At 35.7% G+C, this 23,237-nt stretch overlaps 1 protein-coding gene across 2 annotated transcripts in view; it reads left to right on the plus strand.

Annotated features, from left to right (window-relative positions):
• Positions 1-4,987, plus strand: part of LOC136829259 (nephrin-like) — a 540,754-nt gene extending 535,767 nt beyond the window's left edge. For both annotated transcript variants that reach the window (XM_067087602.1, XM_067087601.1), the window contains 3 exons: positions 870-1,130; positions 1,669-2,144; positions 4,527-4,987. In XM_067087602.1, coding sequence (XP_066943703.1) covers positions 870-1,130; positions 1,669-2,144; positions 4,527-4,754 — 965 coding nt within the window. In that variant the 3' untranslated portion in view covers positions 4,755-4,987. The remainder of the gene's footprint in view (positions 1-869; positions 1,131-1,668; positions 2,145-4,526) is intronic.
• Positions 4,988-23,237: the final 18,250 nt, after the last annotated feature.

Genomic DNA, 23,237 nt, shown 5'->3' on the forward strand with positions numbered 1-23,237 from the left:
GTTCTCCACACAAATAACATTCAACTATTCACAAGGAATTTAGTGCTATGCATTGTAGTTTGACATGCTTCCCCCTTTCAGACCAGAATTTCAATTTAATGATTTTCCAACTCAGAACCGCGAATACGTGAATCCGTGTAATCGGGAGGACCGCAACAGTAGACTACAGGGCTTGTGTAGAAGTGAATTTATATACAGCGTGTAGGAGACCCCGGAAAACCACGTGCGCAATCTTTTTGTCAGAGATTTGTTTACGAATCTGGTCCTTTACGAAACCATTAGGTCAGATGGGCAATGCGGCCGTGTTTTTTTCACAGAGGCGAACCCCTAAGATTTATGGGTGATTATGCTTTTCGTTCAGCAATCGTTTCAGAAGAAATAAAATGATTTCCCTTGCACTAAATCCTGTGTTCTTCTTTAATACGTTTCAGTTCATAACATGTTATTCGCACGTAAAAGTAAAGAGAGAGAGAGAGAGAGAGAGAGAGAGAGAGAGAGAGAGAGAGAGAGAGAGAGAGAGAGAGAGAGAGAGAGAGAGAGAGAGAGGTTATTTTATTCCTGCCATGAAAGAAAGCGTTTGATGAGGTATTCATTTCTTATGAAACTGAATATGCCACCATAAAGAGGATTGCTCTGTCATTTATAGCGACTTTTCCTCCTGTCTATGCAAGGCATTGACGATACACACACACACACATATGTATGTGTGTGTGTAAGTTTATATGTGTTTGTGTCAGTGTGTACACTGACACATACTCAGAATCGTAGCCTTACACATTGACGTATGTAACCAACATTCACGGAAGCATTCTTGAATCCACATTTTTTCATTGCAATTTCTCCACACCATTGATTTTTCTCTCCCGAAGGGGTGATCCCAGCCAGCGAGCTCCCTTCCACAATGGAGCTCTACCCTTCCTTGGCAGTCATCCTGGGGGTCGTCGGAGGCATAATCGTCGTCTTTGCTGTGATTGTGGTCGTCATGGTCGTCCGAAGGCCGAGGCGAGATAACTTGCAAGTACGACTCCACCCGGACGACTCCAGTCAACACATCCTCAAGAAGGACGACAGCCACAGTGGACGCTTGGACATGGATGAAAAGGACCCGGATGTCATTCCTGAAACACGAGGTTATAGAACAGTCGATCACGTATTAATCTTCTATCTACCAAGTGGTAATGGGCGAAGGTGCAGAGAAGCCGCGAGAACTGGTGAAAGTTTCAAAAGTGGCATATCTTTTAGCGAGTCTCCAGACGATGTCTGTAAATTGTCGTTGGGTTACTAAATTCTAAGATTCATTCGAGTACACCAGCCGCTTCTCAGGCCTTGGCTTGTTACTGTGTTTTGTAGTTGTTCAATTCTTTAGATTGCAAAGAACATGTTGGACTGCATAAGCAACCCTTGCAAGTCTTTTAAAACATTGTAATGCTTTATTTGCACATATATTTATTTTTCATTCTTATTTTCCAGTAGACCATTCCTAAAGTATAATAGATTTTGCCATTGGTTAAAAAGAATGACATTGCAATAAAAAGAATTACAATGCGATAGATTTTGCCAATGGTTAAAAAGAATGACATTTTAATCAGTTTGAAAAGGTCACAGCACCAGCTACCTAATAATGCACTAACATCCCTCAACTATTTGCACATCCTCTTGCCCTCACAGGGAGCAGGGCAGACCTGATGGAATGCCGGGTGGTAGCTGATGTTTCAACTCTGTACGGAGAGATGGTGGCGGGCAACCAGGAAACTTCAACGCACGCCCAACTCTCCAGTGCCGAACCGACTCCCCCTCCCCCACCCTCCCACGCTAACGTTTACGTGGAGTCGAGCCACGTCACTCATGCCCATGTGAAGCCCGTCGACAGTCACGTAGAGTCTCAGCCCCATGCCCACCACTCACAGTACGTCCAGCAGGACTACCCAGCTCACATCCCTTCACCACCTGCTGTCGACCTCCACCACGCCGGTTCCTATCATCACATGGCCCAAACCCCCACAAGCTGTCCCGCGCCCACGTACACTCTGGCCCAGGCCATGCCCATTTCTCATACCCAAACGCTCCCACATCCTAGGTCTAATCACGGGCGAGGGTACAGCGCTCATCCAGCAACTCTCCAGCGAAGGAGCAGCCTATACATGGTAAGTCTTAAGTTTACCTTTACGAAGTCCTTTGAACTTTTTTTTTTTGCCTGTCCCGGGGTGTCTTGAACTGTGCAGCCCTTTAGGCTTTGAGCTCTTCTAATGTTTATTGACTTTTTTTTTACAGTCTTTTAGCTCTTGCAATGCCTATTGGCTCTTTTGCAGTCTTTTGGGCTAGTGAATCCTTTAATTAGAAGTACACCATATAGACAGAACTACAGTTTTTAAAATGGAGACTTTGCCATCTGTCACTTTTTCCCCTCTTCGTTTGCCGTTTCCTGCGGATAAAGTCATCACGGTTCTTATGTTTGCTTTCGTACAATCCCTCCAGAATACTTTCATGCCTCTCTTTCAGCGACTGCTGTAGCCCAGGGACCAAAAGAAAAAAAAGAGAAAAAGAAAAATATGTGCAGTTTTTGTTTTTTATTTCATTATTTATCATAAGTATTTTATTTTGTTCAGCAACTCACTATGCCTTTGCAATATTCACTGCAGTATAATAAATGAATTAAATATGCATTTAATCTCTCTCTCTCTCTCTCAGTTATTCCCAAGGTATATGAATTCCAAATTAAGTAATAACTGCGGTTTAATATTTGTCAGCCTGAAAAGTCGCGTGGTTCTATGGGACAACCTTCATATATATATATATATATATATATATATATATATATATATATATATATATATATATATATATATATATATATATATATATATATATATATATATATATATGCACACATGTACATGCATACATACACTTCACTAAATCAGGTGTTGCAAAATCCTTCACAGGAGGCTCATTAACTGAGCATCAAAGCTCATCAATACACAACGTGCCATTAACCTCTTTACTTTACATGCACGCCTGAGTTTTCTGAATATTAAGAGCCTTACTTTCATATACCTTATTGTACCATCTATTCAGTGTTTTGTAGATCTTCCTCTCCTTTCCCCTCCTAAAAATGGTGAATTATGCACTTTCTCTAAAGTATCTTCCTCCTTTCATTGCAACACTGATCCATCCTTTCGCTTACACAACAGTTTTGCGTTTTCTGTGTATCGCAAAGTCTCCAATCATTTCAGGATTTGTTCAGCAACAAATACAATAAAAACAATTCATCTCAGCAGCTTCCACTTCTGTCAATTTACTTCGCTTCACACATCCTCATTTCACTTCAACATTAAGGAATATTGGCCCAACATTCCCCTTACATATTCCTACCTTCGGTCCCTTAGTATGTGAAAGCCTTTTCCCTTTTGTCATGTTTACTTAGTATGTGAAAGCCTTTTCCCTGTTGTCATGTTTACTTAGTATGTGAAAGCCTTTTCCCTGTTATGTTTACTTAGTATGTGAAAGCCTTTTCCCTGCTATTATGTTTACTCTCAGAACCTAGAAAAAAGATCATTCACTCCCATTCTTTCACCATCCATCAATTCATTACTCCATCTTCCTGATGTCGGTTCCCCTTCGAACTTTACTTTCACTACTATTGACTCAGTTTTCTCCGTTTGGCTGAGCCACTAGTTTCAGGAATTTTCCCTCACTATCTCTTTCAAGTACTCCGATCTTCACATTCCTTTTTTGTATATTCATAGATATTTATTACCTTCATCGTATCAGCTCATCAAGTAATCTCTTACATCCCTTCCAAATGACCTCTCTTTCAGTTCAGCCATACACGTACAATACCAATCTATATAAGCGAATTGCAGGTGGTTACATTGACAAGTATTGCCAGATCTTTATTTATTTTCTTCTTTTTGCAAGAAATTTAGAGGAATAACAGAACTTAATTAACACACACACACACACACACACACACACACACACACACACACACACACACACACACACATATATATATATATATATATATATATATATATATATATATATATATATATATATATATATATATATATATATATATAGATATACACACACACTTGTTTATTCAGCTGGTTTGTTTCCTAAATTTTTTTTTTGTAATAAAATAGACAGTTATAAATATTCTCTCTTTTAACCTTTTACCAACAAACAGCAATGCATTTATTTTCCTGTTTTTGCATTTATTTACGAATTCCTATGATTTGTTCATCCAAAATCTCAGATAACGCAAAAGGACATTGCCATTTTAACACGTATTCATGCGTAAAATTTTGGGGGGTGATTTCTAACATTCAATGTGTGTTTAATATTAATTGTCAGTGACTTGATATTGTTTGTCAAAATCTAAGATAACGCAAAGGACATTGCCAATTTAACACGTATTCATGCGTAAAATTTTGGGGGTGATTTCTATAACTTATTGTCTTTAACATTAACTGTCAGTGACTTGATATTGTTTGTCATGTTCGTGTGTCTCCTCTCCCCAGGATCCCATGGTCTCAACCATTGCTCCTCCGATCGCTCCTCCACCTGCCTATGGGTCTCCTACGTCATCACTGGCTTCCGACATGATGGGCGTGGTGCCCATGGTGTCCGAGACGGTCTGCATCACGCCCAACAACCCCCTCCATGCCCACATCAATCCGCCCGAACAATACCCGCCCAAACCTTTCCCGTCTTCGTTCAGCTCCGATCGCATGGAAAGTGCCGTGTGAGTCCCCCCAGCGTCGAAGGATTGGGACGAAAGTAAGATAGAAATCGAGAGGAAATAGTCAAGGCATTTACGATTGCGATGGACGAGAATAACTCGATATTACGATGCGTAATGAAGAAGTGATCACGTTGCAGTTAGAAGTGTAGTCATTAAGAAACTGGAAAAGGCGTGGATCGCGGGTCACGTGAAAATAATAGTTTTAAAGAGAATTTTTACCCAAGAAAAAAAAAAAAAGCTTATAGAATAGATATAAGAAAACGGAGACCTGTCTAGCTCTGTGCTTGAAACTTTCTAAACAAGTTAAACCCTGGTTTTAGAAAATATAAAACGTAATCATCGTGAGGACAGGACCTGGTCAATTCTGTGCGGAAGACATTTTATTGAATAAACCCGGTTTGAGTGACTATTTTTTCTTTTTGTTCAACGTTGGTTATAAGTATCTCTGAAGCTTTCTCAGGAAAGTTAACTAAAATCAATGTTTGTTTTATATTGACAAGAAACATAACCGTAGTTCCAGCGATTGTTACTCGGAATGTTTATGTTTAAGAAATAGCCATTTTTTGGAGATAGTTTTTACAGGATGAAGCTCAACTCTTCTCGTTAGAGAAAACTCTTCGGAATAGTAGGCCGGATGTATATGAACTTTTTACGGCTTTTGAAATGAAAAGATAATCACGAATATTTGTTCAGGAATTGAATGTCTGATTGTGTGTGCGTGAGTGCATCAGGTAGAGGTCCTTGCATATCGAATTTTTATATCTTTCTCTGTTCATTTCTGTATAGTATTAATACAGTCATACCTCGAAGGATTAGAACATAAATAAAGACCGTAAATTTATTTAGTATTATATGTTATGGTTATATATATATATATATATATATATATATATATATATATATATATATATATATATATATATATATATATATATATATATATATATATATATCAGTATTATATGTTTATGTTTATATATATATATATATATATATATATATATATATATATATATATATACTGTATATATATATATATATATATATATATATATATATATATATATATATATATATATATATATATATATATATATAAACAACTCAAGTCACTATCAGATTCAATTTTTACCCACTGAATGATTTATGAACCCGTGTAAAAAAAATCTTTCACAGCATTAACTGCTGTATATGCGTACGCAGTGGCTCATCAGCAACTTGTCGAGCCTTCAACACTCACTGCAACAGGTACGTTTATCTTCCTCACACCCTCCATGCTCCCTCCCTCTCTAATACCTGCAGCACTATCTATCCAACACCTTTTGTCCCTCTCTCATCCTTTCAACACTTCCGAATCATAACCTCTAATAATTTTTTTTTACTCCATTCATTCTACATGTCCAAACCACTCCTACATATCTACATCTCTCACACACCATCAATTATCCTTATACTACAAATTTCATATTCATCTCAACAGCATCGATGTTTTTCTATTCGTATTCAACCCCCTACATTTAACTTTTTAGAAAGAGAGTAGGCTCAACAGTTCAGTCATATACACACAACCTTATTTCCCAAATAACTCTACAGGTCAGCCTCTTCTATCCTACAATTTATACATATTCCATTTCTCCATCATCCTGGTTTCACTTTACTCTTGTAACCTCACTATGGCTCACATTCACTCTCAAGTTTCTTCACTAAGAACCACCTTCAGAGCCTTCCCCCAGATTCTGCAATTTTTCGTCACTATGTCCTATCAGTATGTGTCATTTGCAGACATCACCCATCCTACAATCCTTCTGCGTTCCGTTTTTCCAGCGGAAGTTTTGCACTTACACCTGCCTTCTCCAACTCCTCACTTCACTGAGTCCATAAGGTTATTGGAGGATTAATAAACATGTTCATTTATTCTTTTTCTGTTTGGAAGGCGCCAGGAATCAGGTTAGTACAGAATTCCATTTCCACTGTAAGAAGGGGTTAGAGTTCATCATCATATATGTATATATATATATATATATATATATATATATATATATATATATATATATATATATATATATGTGTGTGTGTGTGTGTGTGTGTGTGTGTATGCATATATATATATATATATATATATATATATATATATATATATATATATATATATATATATATATATATATATTGTAAATCATAATTATTCATATAAAATTTATGAAGGACTCAGTGTCCTTCCACCAACTATCATTTGGACGAATAAGATTAGAACTGCATCACAGATGACTCTCCTGTATTATGACTATACACTGAAAAGTAGGAAATTTATTCATAACTGTTCAACAGATTCAGCATAAAAATTATTTTATTTAAAAATGAAAGAATATTCAATTAAATTGATAAAATCTGGAATTGATATCTCGTAAAATATTTAAATTATGCAAGGGTCTCATACCATAGAAAAGTTGTGATCATGCATATTTTTCCTGTATATATATAACTATGAACGAATATGCTTTGTGAGTGTGTATGTGTAAATAAACATGCTTAAGTGTGGAAGACTGTGCAAGTATGCATGGAAGTTTATATATATATATATATATATATATATATATATATATATATATATATATATATATATATATAGTGTAAAGATTTTTTTCCCTGAAAGGATAATGAATCACGAATAGTGTTTACCAAGAGTTTGACATTTGGAATGTGTTGGAATATTCTCAGCTAACCTTGGAGCAGCATTTATATCAGTGACAATGAAGGCATTTCTTTCTCTGGAGGTTAACCGCTGGGCAACCCCGTGCCCGTTTTCTGCTGGGTAACCCTAGGCCCGTTTTCTACGACTTGTGGTGAGATATCAGGGAATACTTCGAAAGACTCCAATGAACTTTCCTCTCTCCGAGAGATGCTCATAAAACAATCCTCCCTCTCCGCCGTGAAACGTTTGTTAATTAATGACGTAATGAGTATAGAAAAGGATTCTCTTCTGATATTAATACGGAGAATTTATCGCATAGAGCTTCATTTAGAAAGATGTAGGATTCAATTATTTTGATCAATAATCTATCATAAGCATGACAGATCCTTTACTTACTGCTTTTAGAGTTTCATTAAACATTTTTTTTTTTAAATCAAAACTAGTGTTTCATGTGCTCGCTTTCTCCTGATCATTTATGGGTGTGATATTTAATCATAATTACGTGTGTGAGAGCTTTGGAGTTAACACGAAATTCTAGAGAGGCTTCGGGAAAATCTTCATGTACGTGGATCTCTCAGTTGTTTAAACCTGTGTATATATTATTTTTTACTTTATTCTCATTGTTTGAATATTTTCCTTTGTGAAGGAGAGGGAAAGTCAAGTAGATAAGTCTTCTGGTTTTTTGTGACATTTATTGAATAAGTATCTTCCTGTTCTTTTCCTGTGCGTATTAATATTTCAGTTGGTAGAAAGAACTCTTAGATATTGCTTCTAAGTCGTAAACCATTCGTAATTTTTGCTCATGAATTTGAGAGAAGCCGAATGATACTTTCTTGAGGAAGTTTCATCATGGGAATTAAAAGAGAAGCTTTGGTTTTTCAATTGTGAGGCTCCAGATGAATTTAGAAAAAAAAATAAATTATTCTTTTATACAAGCAAACACCATTATGTAAGAACTGAATGGTAGATAAAATTACATGTAAAGAGCCTGTGCTGGATATCATGATGTTATTTTAACTTTACTGTATGTGAGGGGTAATTTAGGTGTTAGGATGCTAATACCTGTTTACCTTCATAAAAAAAAAGATTACTCTAGACTCAACCAATGGTTCTGGAAAAACAAACTATGTCTTCGAGTTCTTTCTATCAAAATTAAAGTTGTTTCTTATAGAAATTACGAATGAATTTATCCTGCATAGCTTTCATAGTTATCACAAACCACTGACCTTGCAACGTAAGCTGATAATGCTTATAATTTTGTCAGGAATGCAGATATATGGAAAAAAGACTTAGGGTAAACAAAAGGTTGCGTCACTGGTAGTCTTTAATGCCAAATGATTGAGTCCAATCATTATACGGCAATTAGTCATCAGCGAGATTATCAAAAAGACCCGATACATTCTTTAATGTACATTTCATAAGAGCTCATTTTTCTAGTCATGTGATATTATACAACTCTTCGTATAAGACTGTTGTGCTGAGTCAGTCTCGCGTTTCTTTCGTAAGGCAGTCCACACCGCAGCATCGCCTGACATCAGGCAATGTGTGGAGGACTGTTTGTAAATAAGGAATTACATGACCCCGTAGACAAATAAGGCAGATGACACTGTAATCAGGACGTGGTCAGATTTTATGGATCTATGTGTCGGTGATTCGAGTGGCTGCATGCAAGACATACTCATGTAAAACGATAGAGATTTTTGTACATGTTCTTATAAAGGAATATTTACTTTGTACTTGTGTTTATACATATATGGAACAGGTAACACACCAGAGTGCGTATGTTGATTCATAAATTTATGCATATGGATCAGTGTAGAGCACGTCATACATAATTTGTAGAAATTACGCTTAGGGAAACACAGAATACATACCTTCAGTCATTGTTATGTGTTATACATGGACGCCCGACAAATCCCAGTGAGTCCTTTAACCCCGCCCCCCCCCGCCCCCCAATTCCATTCGACCCCCCCACCAATCCAGAAATTACTATATAAAGGAAAACGCATGTCGGTTGTTATGTTGTGTTTGTATGTTGGTGGTGATGAGGTTTCAAGGAGGAAGTGTGCTTTGAGAGTATTTATAATCCATCCATCCATAGGCGAATAAATTTCTCTCTCTCTCTCTCTCTCTCTCTCTCTCTCTCTCTCTTTAATGGTACAGTGTATGCATACAAACACACATATATATAGTATATATATGTATGTATGTATGTATGTATGCATGTATGTATATGTCGACACAAACACACACAAACCGTTTACACACAAGGTACATCGGTGCCACTCTGCTAAACATAACATCTGTCTGTATGTCTGTCTATCTATCTATTGTCTATCTACCTACATTCGAAGGATAAATTTGCATCAGGTATCCTCTCTCTCCAGCTGTGTAGTTTTCCATTTAAGAAACATAGAAGTGAGAAAGCCAGATTAGCTTGGTCTCTTTAGTCGAGGGTTCGCTCCGGTTCGGGCAAAGTGAGGATAGGTTACGCCACTGTCTGCTGTTTACGTCTTTATGTCCGCGAGCTATGTATATGTGATCATGCTTTGCTAAAAAAAAAAAAAAAAAAACGGAGTTGTTCTTCGATTACAATGCATTCTTCGGTAGGATTAGCAAATCCAGTTCTGCTGTCCTCGTTGAGGCGTGCGACCTATTTGTTGTCATGCTCTTGCGTTGGGTTGAAACATGCTTATTTACAGCTTCAGACAGGGACATTCCATTGATTGTACTTTATGTGGAAGGTAAATGTTCGTCTTTTTAAGTTGGAATGTAATTCGTGAACCTTTTGGGGCTGGTTTCTTTCCGCTGGAAAGGCTGCCGATATGTCCGCCAGATTGGAATGAAATTTTTAGTCATTTGGGAGCTTGTTTTTTCTTCCACTGAGCTCTTCGATCACGGCTTAATTTTTGATAACGTGTTTTCATTCGGCTTCCTGGATGGGTTAAAATTTAGGAGGCAGTTTTTTTTTTTTCAGTTTATTTTCGTAGAATAAGGAGTTTTTCCACAATATCTCAAAGCAGGAGGAACCTCAAATGAAATGGCTGTAAATGTCAAAACCAAACATGTATAAATAAGGTAAAAAAAAAAACATGGAATATTACCACATATAGAGCTCGTATGTTGTAGATACCTTCACCCCCAAAGTCTCTCCACCTTTCCTTCCCATTCTCTCTCTCTCCCTTCCCCTTTTTTCCCCTCGTAGATCAGCCCCTTTATATTTCAGTGGCTTCGAATATCATGATTTCTTCCTGAGTTCAGTAGAATAACTCGAAAGCTTACAGGTGCAATTTTTGCTCACGTCATCTCTACGTCCCTGAAGCCTATGTATTCAGTAGGTCTTCTAAAAAATTTTCTTGAAGTTGTCGCCGAATCGTTACTGAGAACTGCGTTTGGCCTCACCTCACATTTTACACCAGATTTTTTTAATTGCTTTCCAAGGAATCTTCGTGCAAAATTAAGATTTGTGTTACAACAGCGTTCTTGAAAATTGTGAGAATGACAATCGTCATTTCCCCTTTGACCATCTCTTGATATTTGATTTTAGGATTTAATTTTTTTTTCATAACGTTATCCTCAGTCTTCGTGAAGAGACTGCAGCAGGACCTTTACCGAAAATTGTATAATTCGCCATCCCTTTATTTTTTTTCTCTATTGACGACCTTTCATTGTATGCAATATTTTGATATTTTTTCCAAAATTTTCCGAAGATTCATTATTTCAGTCTATTTTTATATCTTGTTGCAGTGTACCTAAATTTCACTTGTGCAGTTCACGTTTTTTGTTTGGTTGTTTATTGACGTTAACTTGAGAATCCAGCTTATAAAGTGCTCATAAATCAAAGAACATTTGTGATGTTGGCCCTCAATGGATACTTTTCAGTCTTATGCTTCACAATCATATTTTAACTAGGATTAAAAGAACATTCACGCAAAGAAGTTGAGGCAAAATTTTCACCTGATGCACAGATTTCATCGCGTTCTACAGACCCATCCTAAAACTACACGAATTGCTGGTAAAAATGTGCCACGTACACCTTTTCATTAACCTAAATTATGTATAATTTATTTATGCGAATTTTTGTTGTTTATTTGATGTCCTTTCTCAAGTTTTGACGATACAAACTGGAAACGATTTAGTACAGGATACGTTACGCATAAATGAGACGCTCACTTCTCACTTACGTTAATGGAAAGAGCTTTACTTTCTTGGGTATAAAGTGACTTTCTCAGCGTTCATTAAAGATAATCAAAATAAAGTTCCAAATAACTTTTGCCCAGTCAGCGAAACAAGGACGGTTTCAGCCTAGCTCACAAGGCACCCCTTTCAAAAGTTACAAAGCCATTGCTGATGAAAGGCAATCTTTAAACTTCTTAATTACCAAGTGTTCCATCCTTATATAGATCGAATGTGTCCCTCACAGAGACATCTCGAAGGAGATGTCCATCGTCAGACATCACAACACGACAGACGTTGAAATGCAGACAGTCTTTCCCAGGACCTAGTGAATATCTACGCGCGTCAGGGCGATCCTTTGCAAGTAGAATTTCTTTTCGCTAGCGTCAGACAACTGGTATATCGTGATACTCGAAGCCACAGGAGGTGATGATGACTCCCCCTTTAGGTAGGAAGGCCTGCGGCGTCATGCAGCATAACCCAATTACTTATCAATCTTTCATTGTTGTACAATTAAAATATATAATCTATTTGATACATTGATGTTTACAATAAAGAGAAAATTTTTCAGTTATTGTTTCTTTATCCTGTGTGGTTCTTTGCGTTTGCCGTAAACGGCGTTATCATCGTTATCTGAAAAGAACAAAAACCAATTTTTTTGTACAATTTTTCCGTATTTCTGATTTCCTTAGAACATTCCCTTCCCCTTGTCGCAAAGGTAATACCTAACGATCCCAGTTCAAACCTATTGCATCTGCAGTGGGTTAGATCCATCGAAGGCTGTTGGAAAAAAGGCATGAGCTGTAGGGAAGAACTGTTTACTAAGCATATGCAGAATAAACGAGTTAGAAAGAAGAGGAATGTGGACTCCGCAGAAGTTGTAGAAAGGTTGTTAGATCAAAATACTTCGGGACTGTTCTCTCCCATGGAAAGAATGGAGGACGATAAGTTGGTGAAAAAAAAAAAAAAAAGTACAATGCCACTGATTAGAGGAAGAACTAGGAATGGCTGCAAAGATTAGGTGAAAGTGCTGTCAGAAAGAGAGGCCTCAACTTCAAAGAAGCGATAAAGTACGCCACGGATAAAAGTGAGTATCGCGATGTTTACAGTCAGAGGTTTACAGTAGTTTTTGAGCACTGCTAACGTGTGCGACGCGTCTAATGCTGCTCAAGTTTTCTTCGCAGTACTTAAACTACGATTCAGCGATTAATGAGTGAATGTGGAAGTGACTGTTTTGTCATTTCCCTCATTCATTTTCAAATAAAGAGAGATAAGATATTGTTCTAATCCTCATAGCTGATGCGACCAAGTTCGCTCACAATTTTGCCCGGCTGTAAAATGCGAACAAGCATTTGCTGGGAGCTAGGAGAAAGGCGTGTGACTTGAAAATATTTTCTGTTAAAATAGAATTCCACATATTAAAAGGGTTCTCATAAAAATATCAGCAATAAAATCAAAATCCCACACCCGGACAAGATTAAGACGTTGACACAGACACTTGGAAATTCTAACCCTTTAGTTTTTACATACCCAAATACACTAGCCAAATCCCTACTTAACGTCCAACAAAAACCAGCCCCCAAAGACGCGCGAGTATACAAAATCCCGTGCACTGACTGTGCTCAATCTATATCGGATTTACAGGTCAATCACTCTCCCAAGGACCAACACAACACAAACGTTCATTAAGAACGTCCAACAGAGCTCAACTGTTTTTCATCATCACAGAAATAATCATAATCATCGTATTAATTGGAACATGTAAGTATAATCTCATAGCTGTAATTGTCGGTTCAAAAGCCAGACGGTAGAATCAGCACTGATTAAAGATTATATGTAAGTATAATCTATAGCAGCAATTGTCGGTTCAAAAGCCAGAAAGTAGAATCAGCACTGATTAAACAAAGAAATAAGATGGCACTCTCAAAAGGAGCCTGGAATTCAAATAAACGTTCCTCCAACCAGCGATTAAGAAGCTGTCGACAGGGATGACGTAGCGGCCGGCTTGTGGAACATTCCTTCAACTGTAAACAGAGCACTGTTCTCTACCTCTTAATTAATCCATCCATTACCTGTCCCTTGAGGGAGACAGTTGTCAGTTGGCTTCGAAATAACGCTATAAAATATACCCTTCTGGTGTTTTTATGGACTCCTCTAATAATAATATATATATATATATATATATATATATATATATATATATATATATATATATATATATATATATATATATATATATATATATATATATATATATTATATTTAGAGAGAGAGAGAGAGAGAGAGAGAGAGAGAGAGAGAGAGAGAGAGAGATAAAGCTTGTGCGTGTCTTTATGTATATACTGAACGGCATGAAAGTATTTCTGTACGTTATATATATATGTGTGTGTGTGTATGCACACATACATATAAAACATATATTACAACAAAGTTTACACGCAATAAATTCATGTTAACGACGACAAAAAGCTAAAAAGAGGATGTAATTCCAGTGCAAAGAAAGGGTAAGCAAGGACACAATATCCCCATTGCAACGGTGATTAAAAATTCGTATTGAGAACAAAGGGAGTGCGTAATTATTCGTCCCTGTAGAATAATCATTCCCCGTGTATAATTCTGTCTTCATTGTGCATTTATGTAAAGGAAGTCTTTCAGTAGGCAATTAGAAATGCAAAGTATGTTGTCTTTTTTTCGAATCTGGTGTGTTACCTACGTGTTTTTTCGTTTGCGGTGTCGTGCATTTGATTATGTTGACGTAATTGTGAAAAATGTGACTCGGCAATAATGATACTAATAATAGTCAAGGATACCGATAATAGTGCGATTTTATTTGCATTTTCATTATTACCGCTGCATCAGCTAAGTTCGTTGCGTAGTAATGTTTCTCTATTTTTTTTTTTAACATAAATGAGAAACTTTGATATAAATTTAACTTCTCCGACGCAGCCATAATTTTTAATGAAACACACAGGAGACGATGTTATTATTATTATATTATTATTATTATTATTATTATTATTATTATTATTATTATTATTATTATTATTATTTAACGTAAACTTTTGCGGAAAAGATAAAATACATATAAAAGTGATGATGCTTAGATAAAACTAAGACTAAATACCGGATGATGTGAGTTTTGATTACTGTAAAAATGCGCAAGAATTATGTAATATTTAGTGAAATAATTAGACACTTCTACATACAGCAGTAGTTAAATCCAATTCATGATCACATTACAACCTGCAGTCCGCCATATTTTAACTTCTGTTAGTTCAAAATTGACATAAACGTTCAAATCAAATTGTCATTGTCTCTCGCCTCTTTCGTTTATCCGGTATGTTCAAATTCATTATATCTTTCAAATATTTAAAAGTAACTGTTCATTCTTTATTGACTGATTATGAAATTTAGGTCTTGAAGACCTGGCGCCGGAATCCATCAGGATTATTCAGCGCTACAATGAAGGTGAAATATATGAATCAATGATATGATTGATAATGAACAGGTGAATGATGACATACTAGTAAAACTCAGCATTAAAATGTGAACGTAAAAAATGAAGAATGATATTGGACAGAACCAGCAAAAAATAAATTTATATTAAACTTTTACCTACCTCTTTTATTGGGGTATACCACCAAATTTAAATAAAGGATGAAAGCTATGTTTAACAAACCTAATTGCTCTCGATTTCTGGGATCAAAAGAAAGGAGCTTAACGCGTATCAGACGCGGTAGAAAGCCGATCGCGAATGAAAAGCCTTATATCAGCCGCATTACGGCTATTCTTTCAGGATGGCATAATCTGAAAAAGCAACACTTCGAAAAAGGACCGTGGAATTCACTTACATGACTGGGTTTTCATGAAAGCATAAGTAAACTGGCTAATAAAATAAAATAAAATAAAATATTTGAGTCATTACGCTAATCTGATTCACAGAGCATGATACAAGCAGACACAGAAAACATGCTTTTATATATATATATATATATATATATATATATATATATATATATATATATATATATATATATATATATATATCTATAACACATATATATATATATATATATATATATACATATATACTGAAACTGCAAAAAAATGAATCTTCATTTCCCAAAGCCCATTTATCAGCGTGATATGTAATTAAATTTATCGGTATATCTGATTTGTTATGAGAGATAGGCTGTCCCATTACTTTTAAAAAGGCTATCAGTGATGACCAGCTTGCCCAATGGTAATTGCTGTTTCGATCAAAATCACTTTCTGCTCAGGTGAGTGATTTAATTACAATTTGAAAATAGTAACCACAAACATATAGTACAGTATATTTTTTTATCGAATATTTTTTTTTTCACTTAGTTGCAACAAAGTAAATGTGAGTGCTTGAAATTTTTCTTTTAATTATTATCATAACAATCTATCTGCGCCATGAATTTTTTTTTTCAGATTTTTGGATTCTATCTGCAGTGTGACAGCCTTGAATTCAAGTGTGAAAAATGAATAAAATATTTTCCTTACCCAGCATTCATCTGTAGATAAAATTATCAACGAACTAAGGAACACACAAACAACATCCAAATTCATTTGAATTGTCGTCTAAAGCTGGGACGTATGAGGTCACTCAGCGCCGAAACGGAAATTGACAGGAGAGGGTTGAGGAAAGTAAGACGAAAGAAAGGGAATATGAAAGGAGGTACAGTAAAAGGAACGAAAGGGGTTGCAGCCAGGGGCCGAAGGCACGCTGCAAAGAACCTTAAGTAATGCCTACTGTGCGCCGCATGAGGCGCACTGACGGCACTAGCGCCCCTACGGGGACACGAATAGATAGAAAAAAAATGTACCTTGATCCCAGATTTCTTTTTTTATAATGATATTCGCCGTGATTAGTAAAATTCAGGATATGACATCTGAATATTGATTGATATCAATCCTAGAAGTCTGTGTGGCAGTCAGCTGTGAACTCAGGGAACTTTAACCTTAAATAAAATAAAAACAATTGAGGCTAGAGGGCTGCAATTGGGTATGTTTGATGATTGGAGGGTGGATGATCAACATACCAATTTGCAGCCCTGTAGCCTCAGTGGTTTTTGGGTGTCGATGATTGAAATTTGTACATAAGACCTGTGAAAGTAAGCTTTCTAAAGACTGGAAAGTGAAATTTATTATTAAGATTTTTTACCTTAAAATCTAGGAAAGCAAGAATATGATTATCTTCAATTTCAGAAGTAAATTCTTTATGAATATGCTTACCATTAAGGTACTCAAAAAAAAAAAAAAAAAAAAAAAAAAGAAGGAATCTGGTCACGACTCTTCAATATTAAGAAGTTATCATCAACATGTTTCCTGTACAATTGGGTCTTGAATCTAAAGGACAATCGCGTCTATCTTTTCTTCATAAAACACGTGAAGGCATTTGCCAAAGACTGTCATAAACTGGATCCCATGCTGATACCATCAACTTGTTTACATAACAACCCGTCAAAAAAAAAAAAATATATATATATATATATATATATACAACATTCTTTGGTAGCTACGACTAACAGTTCCTTTAACTGCGATCTGTTAAACCACTGACAATACCATTATTTTCAAACAGTTCCTTTGGGCAAATGTCGATTGTCTGATCCAGTGAAATTTGATAAATAACAAATATTTCATATTAAATGAAGCCATAAAATTAATTCACCTAAACTTTCTTCTGCTTTGGAAGGGCAGGCTCACAACACGCTAACAGTAATAATGAATGAAAAAATAAATATTTCATTGCAAATATACCGTTGATTCATTACTCGTTAACTAAAAGCGGCATACCTCTTTTTATTCTGGTAAACTGTTCATCAAATGTTCACAGGTCAATAATATTAAATTTTTTTAACGTCTCTGGTGGAATGTTCTGTAATACATGACGTGTGGCAACTGACTGCCGCAAGATATGTATCCATTCATGAGGTTTTTCATCCTGACAGGAAATTCCTGAGTTATAGTATTGTTGTGTGCATATTTTTTTTTTCCATATTTCATGTTGAACAGTTTCAACAATTTTGAAGGCTGTCAGAATTGGCAACACTCAGGATCGTGACAGGGTACGAAGATGTCAGAGTGCCGTTTTTATCACTTTTACAGGGAATATTCTGCCCTATATGTGCTGTTACACTTATATGGTTTGTAAAAAAAAAAAGCCTTTTGTTTATGAATTAACATCATAATGAAGTAGAGATATATTGTCATTGTGCATTTCCGCATCTCCTACTAATGAATAATCCTATGTTTAGTCCAATTGTAGTAGTTTTACACGTATACACACCTATATATATATATATATATATATATATATATATATATATATATATATATATATATATATATATATATATAATTACATACACCACTCACACACATACAAATATATATGTGTATATATATATAAAACTTTTGTGTGTGTTTGAATGAATGTGCACATATGTGCATGTGTGTATTTGTGTTTTGATTTATGTAGTGTTTATGCATGCACACAGACACACACACACACATACACACACACACACACACATATAGATATATATATATATATATATATATATATATATATATATATATATATATATATATATATATATATATATGTATGTATGTATGTATAATGTGTGTGTAGAAATGAATTAAATTTCCTAGTTATTTCTATCAACTACAAATCTGGTGCTGCCCAGTGTTTCATTTTCATCATGCCCTCGAGTCTTGAGCGTAAACGGCAACTTTTCTTCTGAAACGTTACTTGTTTCACAGTCAAGTTTGGTGTCGAGTTCCCAAACAGTTGAAAGTTTTGGAATATTTTTAACGATAGGCAAACTGGCGGAGCACCGCTTTTGATTTTCACTAGGATTTTAGAAAACGATGTTTTGTTATTATTATTATTATTATTATTATTATTATTATTATTATTATTATTATTATTATTATTATTATTATTGTGTACTAAAACGTCAACGTTAGCACTGATTGTGGATTTTTATTACATGGTAGTATGATAGTACGCAGAAGAATAATGAGGAGGAGGAGGAGGAGGAGGAGGAGGAGGAGGAGGAGGAGGAGGAGGAGGAGGAGGAGGAGGATGAGAGGGAGGGAAAAGAGCAACAATTAAGAAAACAAAGCGTAGTAAGAGGGATGAAGGGATGCCTAAGGTGAACACGGAAGACGGGGAGAGAAGAAAGCATTGTATAAAGAATAATGAGGAGGGGGGAAGATGATGAGAGAGGCGGAAAAGAGAACAAATTAGGAATAAAAAAAGAGCAGGAAGAATCAGAAGAGACGCCTAGGAAGAACAAGGAAGATGGCAGTATAAGGAAGAACAACGAGGAGAGGGAAGGGAGGATAATGCCCGAAATAGCGCAAAATGTAGGAATAAGAAGGAACAGCAAGTAGGAGGAAAGTAAACCAAGGAAGAGGCGTGGGGAGGAAGGCGACAGCAGCGTATATACTGTATATAGGAGGCAGCATCTGTGTAGTCGGGTGGAGTAAGGCGGGCGGTGTGTACGAGTAGCCTATACACACAGCACTCCTTCAGCACCGACGCCGCCCACAGCCAGCATCAGCCCCGAGAATGGCTGTGATTTACATACCCACCATGAGAGAAATAGGAAGACGAACGCCGAGGCACAGGGGAAGATGTCAGGTGGGGAAATGTGGACGATGTATAGTAAATACTGTCAGGGCGACAGAGCTTCAATCATAGATAGACCGATGGGTAGATTTGAGTTTCAGGCAAGATGAAAGATGACTCGTTTCCATCGAAGGTGGGAAGGTTAGATATAACTAAAATGCTTTCAAGATAAAAATAAAAGTATTTGAGAGAGAGAGAGAGAGAGAGAGAGAGAGAGAGAGAGAGAGAGAGAGAGAGAGAGAGAGAGAGATTAGTTATTATGGACACAAATGTTTTTATGACTGATGTTATAAAGATGACCGAGGTTCTATCAATCTGCATCGATAGATAGATAGACAGAGACCTGTGCAGAAGGGGCCATACGCATCAGGAGAGAGAGAGAGAGAGAGAGAGGAGAGAGAGAGAGAGAGAGAGAGAGAGATTAGTTATTACGGACACAAGTGTTTTTATAACTGAATGTTATAAAGATGACTGAGGTTCTATCAATCTGCATCGATAGATAGATAGATAGACAGACATGCATATAGACAGATAGACAGACAGAGACCTGGGCAGACAGACGGGGGGAGGGGGGCCATACGCATCAGGAATAAGCGGCGGAATCTTTGTACAGACGGCGACGGCAACAAAGCAAGTAAGGCATCTGGGTCGCTTGCTGAGACGTGATCGATACACAGTGAGACTCAGCGCAAGCTGCAACGGCCCCCCGTCATCGGGTTAATGTGCGTTATTTTCCTTTCGTCTTTGTTTATAAATGTTTCGTTCGGACGCTGTGACAAAAAGAAAAAAAGAAACGGTTGATGTGAACTCATATTTCGATGGACCGCGCATCAAAAATTGGTGTTATTTGTATTAATTTTTTTGCAGTAATTTTTTTTTCGGGGATATCACCTGAGATAAATCTCGGTCATTTGATTTAAAAGCTTATTCTTTTCATAGCATTTTCAACGGATTAATTGCGGGCACCTTTACAATCTAGTTAAATTAAAACGGTTCACTAATGACTACAGTTTACACTATTTACTAATATTTGGCTACTGCCCAAAGCCCCTACTTATACTTGCTACTTAGTCGGTTTTTATCTGAAAAGGATTACAGTGAAGTTATATTTTTTCGGCATGTCTATTTACACTTGATTGCGTTTAGCAGACCAGTCATTTACGAAACAAAATGCTATGAGGAAGAGAATCTCTCACTGTTTATATCTCAGCAAAATGGATCCTTCAGTTTATAACTTAAAGCCTTCATGAATATCATGACAAATCAAATTGTTGGTGAGGAATATTATGAGAGGGGACACAATAGCTTTAGTTATGGATTTTATAAAATTCATTTACAATAATATTCAGATATATTTCATCAGTTTACATGAAATATATCTTAGTACAGAATTCAATTAATGGAGACAGCGAAATATGACCGTGAATTTCCAGGAGCAGACCTCCGTTCCAAGAGAACATCGTAAATGTTCTGAGTTCTAAATGTGAAAACAATGAATGTAAATTAACAGAACATTGATTTTTGACTGGATGGCGAAACATTACACTGATATTATTCAACCTGAATATGAAAAGGAAAGAGAAAATGACTGAATATCCCAAAATACTGTCATTCAAAAGTAATTTTCCACGAAACGAGGCGGAATGCGGATTCCCACAATATCCAGACTGCAACTCTCTTGTCAGCTACGGATGTTATGGAAAGCTACTATTTTCTTTCAATTGGGCGACATCACCACTCTGGGGTGGAGATGGCATTTATGAATGGAAAGATACAGATATACTCTCACTTGCTGAATAATCGTGGAATTGACGAGGAGGGTTGCAAAAGAATGGCGTATAAATATTTATAGGAGAGGCAGGGAAAGGAGAACTCTAACTACCGCGAAAGTAAATAACAAACTTGTCTTCTAATAGATGGTATTTAAATATATTAAACACAAGCAATAGTACAAAACTACGGTGTTTAATACAGCACTACAGATCTCAGTAGATATTACGAAAATCGATATTCAAAACGCAGCTTAAAAAACAAAAACGCAAAAAAAAAAAAAAAAACAGTTAGCGGTGGATAGCGTGACACTAAAGCATGTCAGCAGAATGAGGGAACAGTTAATGAATTAGAAAACTTAGCCTACAAAAATTCCTATGATCTTCACCCATATTTGCTCTTCATATTGACAAACAGGAAGAAGTCAATCTTAAACGTAAACACAACGAATGAAAACATTGTTCCCTTGAGAAGATAATGAAACTAATGGGAAAAAATGGAATTTATTGGTGACTTTACTATCTCCCGGATAAGGTACTGTTGGAAGCAATTTTTTGAAAAAAGAAAAGAGAAATAGAGTGGTTGGAGGCCTAGGTAACTTTTCACTCTTCCATTTAGGGTCAACTGAATTTTAATTCCTACTCTCCTTACAAAAAATTTAAGTATATAACTGTTGCATATGTTTCTTTAATCGCTACATTAAATCATCTTCTCATGATGGGGGTAGCACCCGAGAAGCGAAGACTATTGCAGCCGCCACATTTATATGACTGAATATCTGCTGAATCGCGGATGCATCTACTGTGCAGAACTCTGGCAATCAACAACCTCAGCCACTTCTTGGTTCGCAAAACCTCCTACACACACACAATAAGCCACTCTCCTCTTCCCAACCCTTCCCCTAGTTACGCCGTTGATTTGAACGCTTTTTGTCACCCTGTCGTCTCTCATTCTATCTAAATGACTGAACGATCTCAAAATAGTCGAATTCATTTTTTCACTTAAGCTATCCACCTGGTATCATTCACTTACCTCAGTATTTCTCACCGTTTCAATTTTTGGCGGCCTTGTATAGTACATAAATCCCTGTAACATCTTACTTGTTTCAAATGTATTACATAAATTAAACGAGCCTATATTTATTAATAAATTTTATTTTGTTACCACTGACGTTAGTGTATTCATTACTCCCAGTTTCAGTTTATAGAATATAATATTCAACATATAATAGCCTATCTCCATACCATCAGCATAGATAACAATGTTTTTAACAATCAATTTATAATAAATTACTGGTCGCATAAATTTCCTTTTTGGCATGTGAAAGCAATTACATATATCTGACAGAGGGAAAGAGGTAAAAGAAAAAAAAAGGAAAGACAATTGTAAATAAGACAAGAACAAAAGAAGATATTTTGAATATGTAAAATAAAATCTTCCGGGTGTTTACTAGTCATGTAAAAAAAACATCAAAATGAAAACATTAAAAATAGAGAAGAAAAGTAGAAAAGAAATACATAACAAACAACGTAACTAAAAATATATAAACGAATTATGAATATTGTATATGTATATGTATGTATTTATATATATATATATATATATATATATATATATATATATATATATATATATATATATATATATATATATGTATATACATATATATATATATATATATATATATATATATATATATATATATATATATATATATATATATATATATATATATATATATATATATATATATATATATATATATATATATATATATATATATATATGTATATATAAACCCAGCCAAAAAAATGGACCAAGAAAAAGAATAGCACAACAAATCCGGGGCTGTAATTATATTTAAACGGGATATCATTATTTCTCAAATGTTAGTGACACCCTCAAAGGCAGTCAGGTTAAAATAGCGACACTTTATTTTCCTTTCTGTTTAATTTTTTTGTTCAGGAAGTTTTGGAAACGCTGGGTGCATTTTCTCTCTCTGGAAAGCGCGAGAATTTTTGGGGACATTAAAAAGGGCCATTTCTTATAACATATTTCAGCGCGGGAAATAATGATTTATCCGAATATGTTTCCCGTTCTTATAAATATATATATATATTTTTTTTTTTTTTTTAATACAGAAAATATGTGAAGCAAGAATAATTAATTCAAGAAAAGTA

This window comes from Macrobrachium rosenbergii, chromosome 44 (assembly GCF_040412425.1).
Source record: "Macrobrachium rosenbergii isolate ZJJX-2024 chromosome 44, ASM4041242v1, whole genome shotgun sequence".
In the NCBI taxonomy this organism is placed as follows: Eukaryota; Metazoa; Arthropoda; class Malacostraca; order Decapoda; family Palaemonidae; genus Macrobrachium; species Macrobrachium rosenbergii.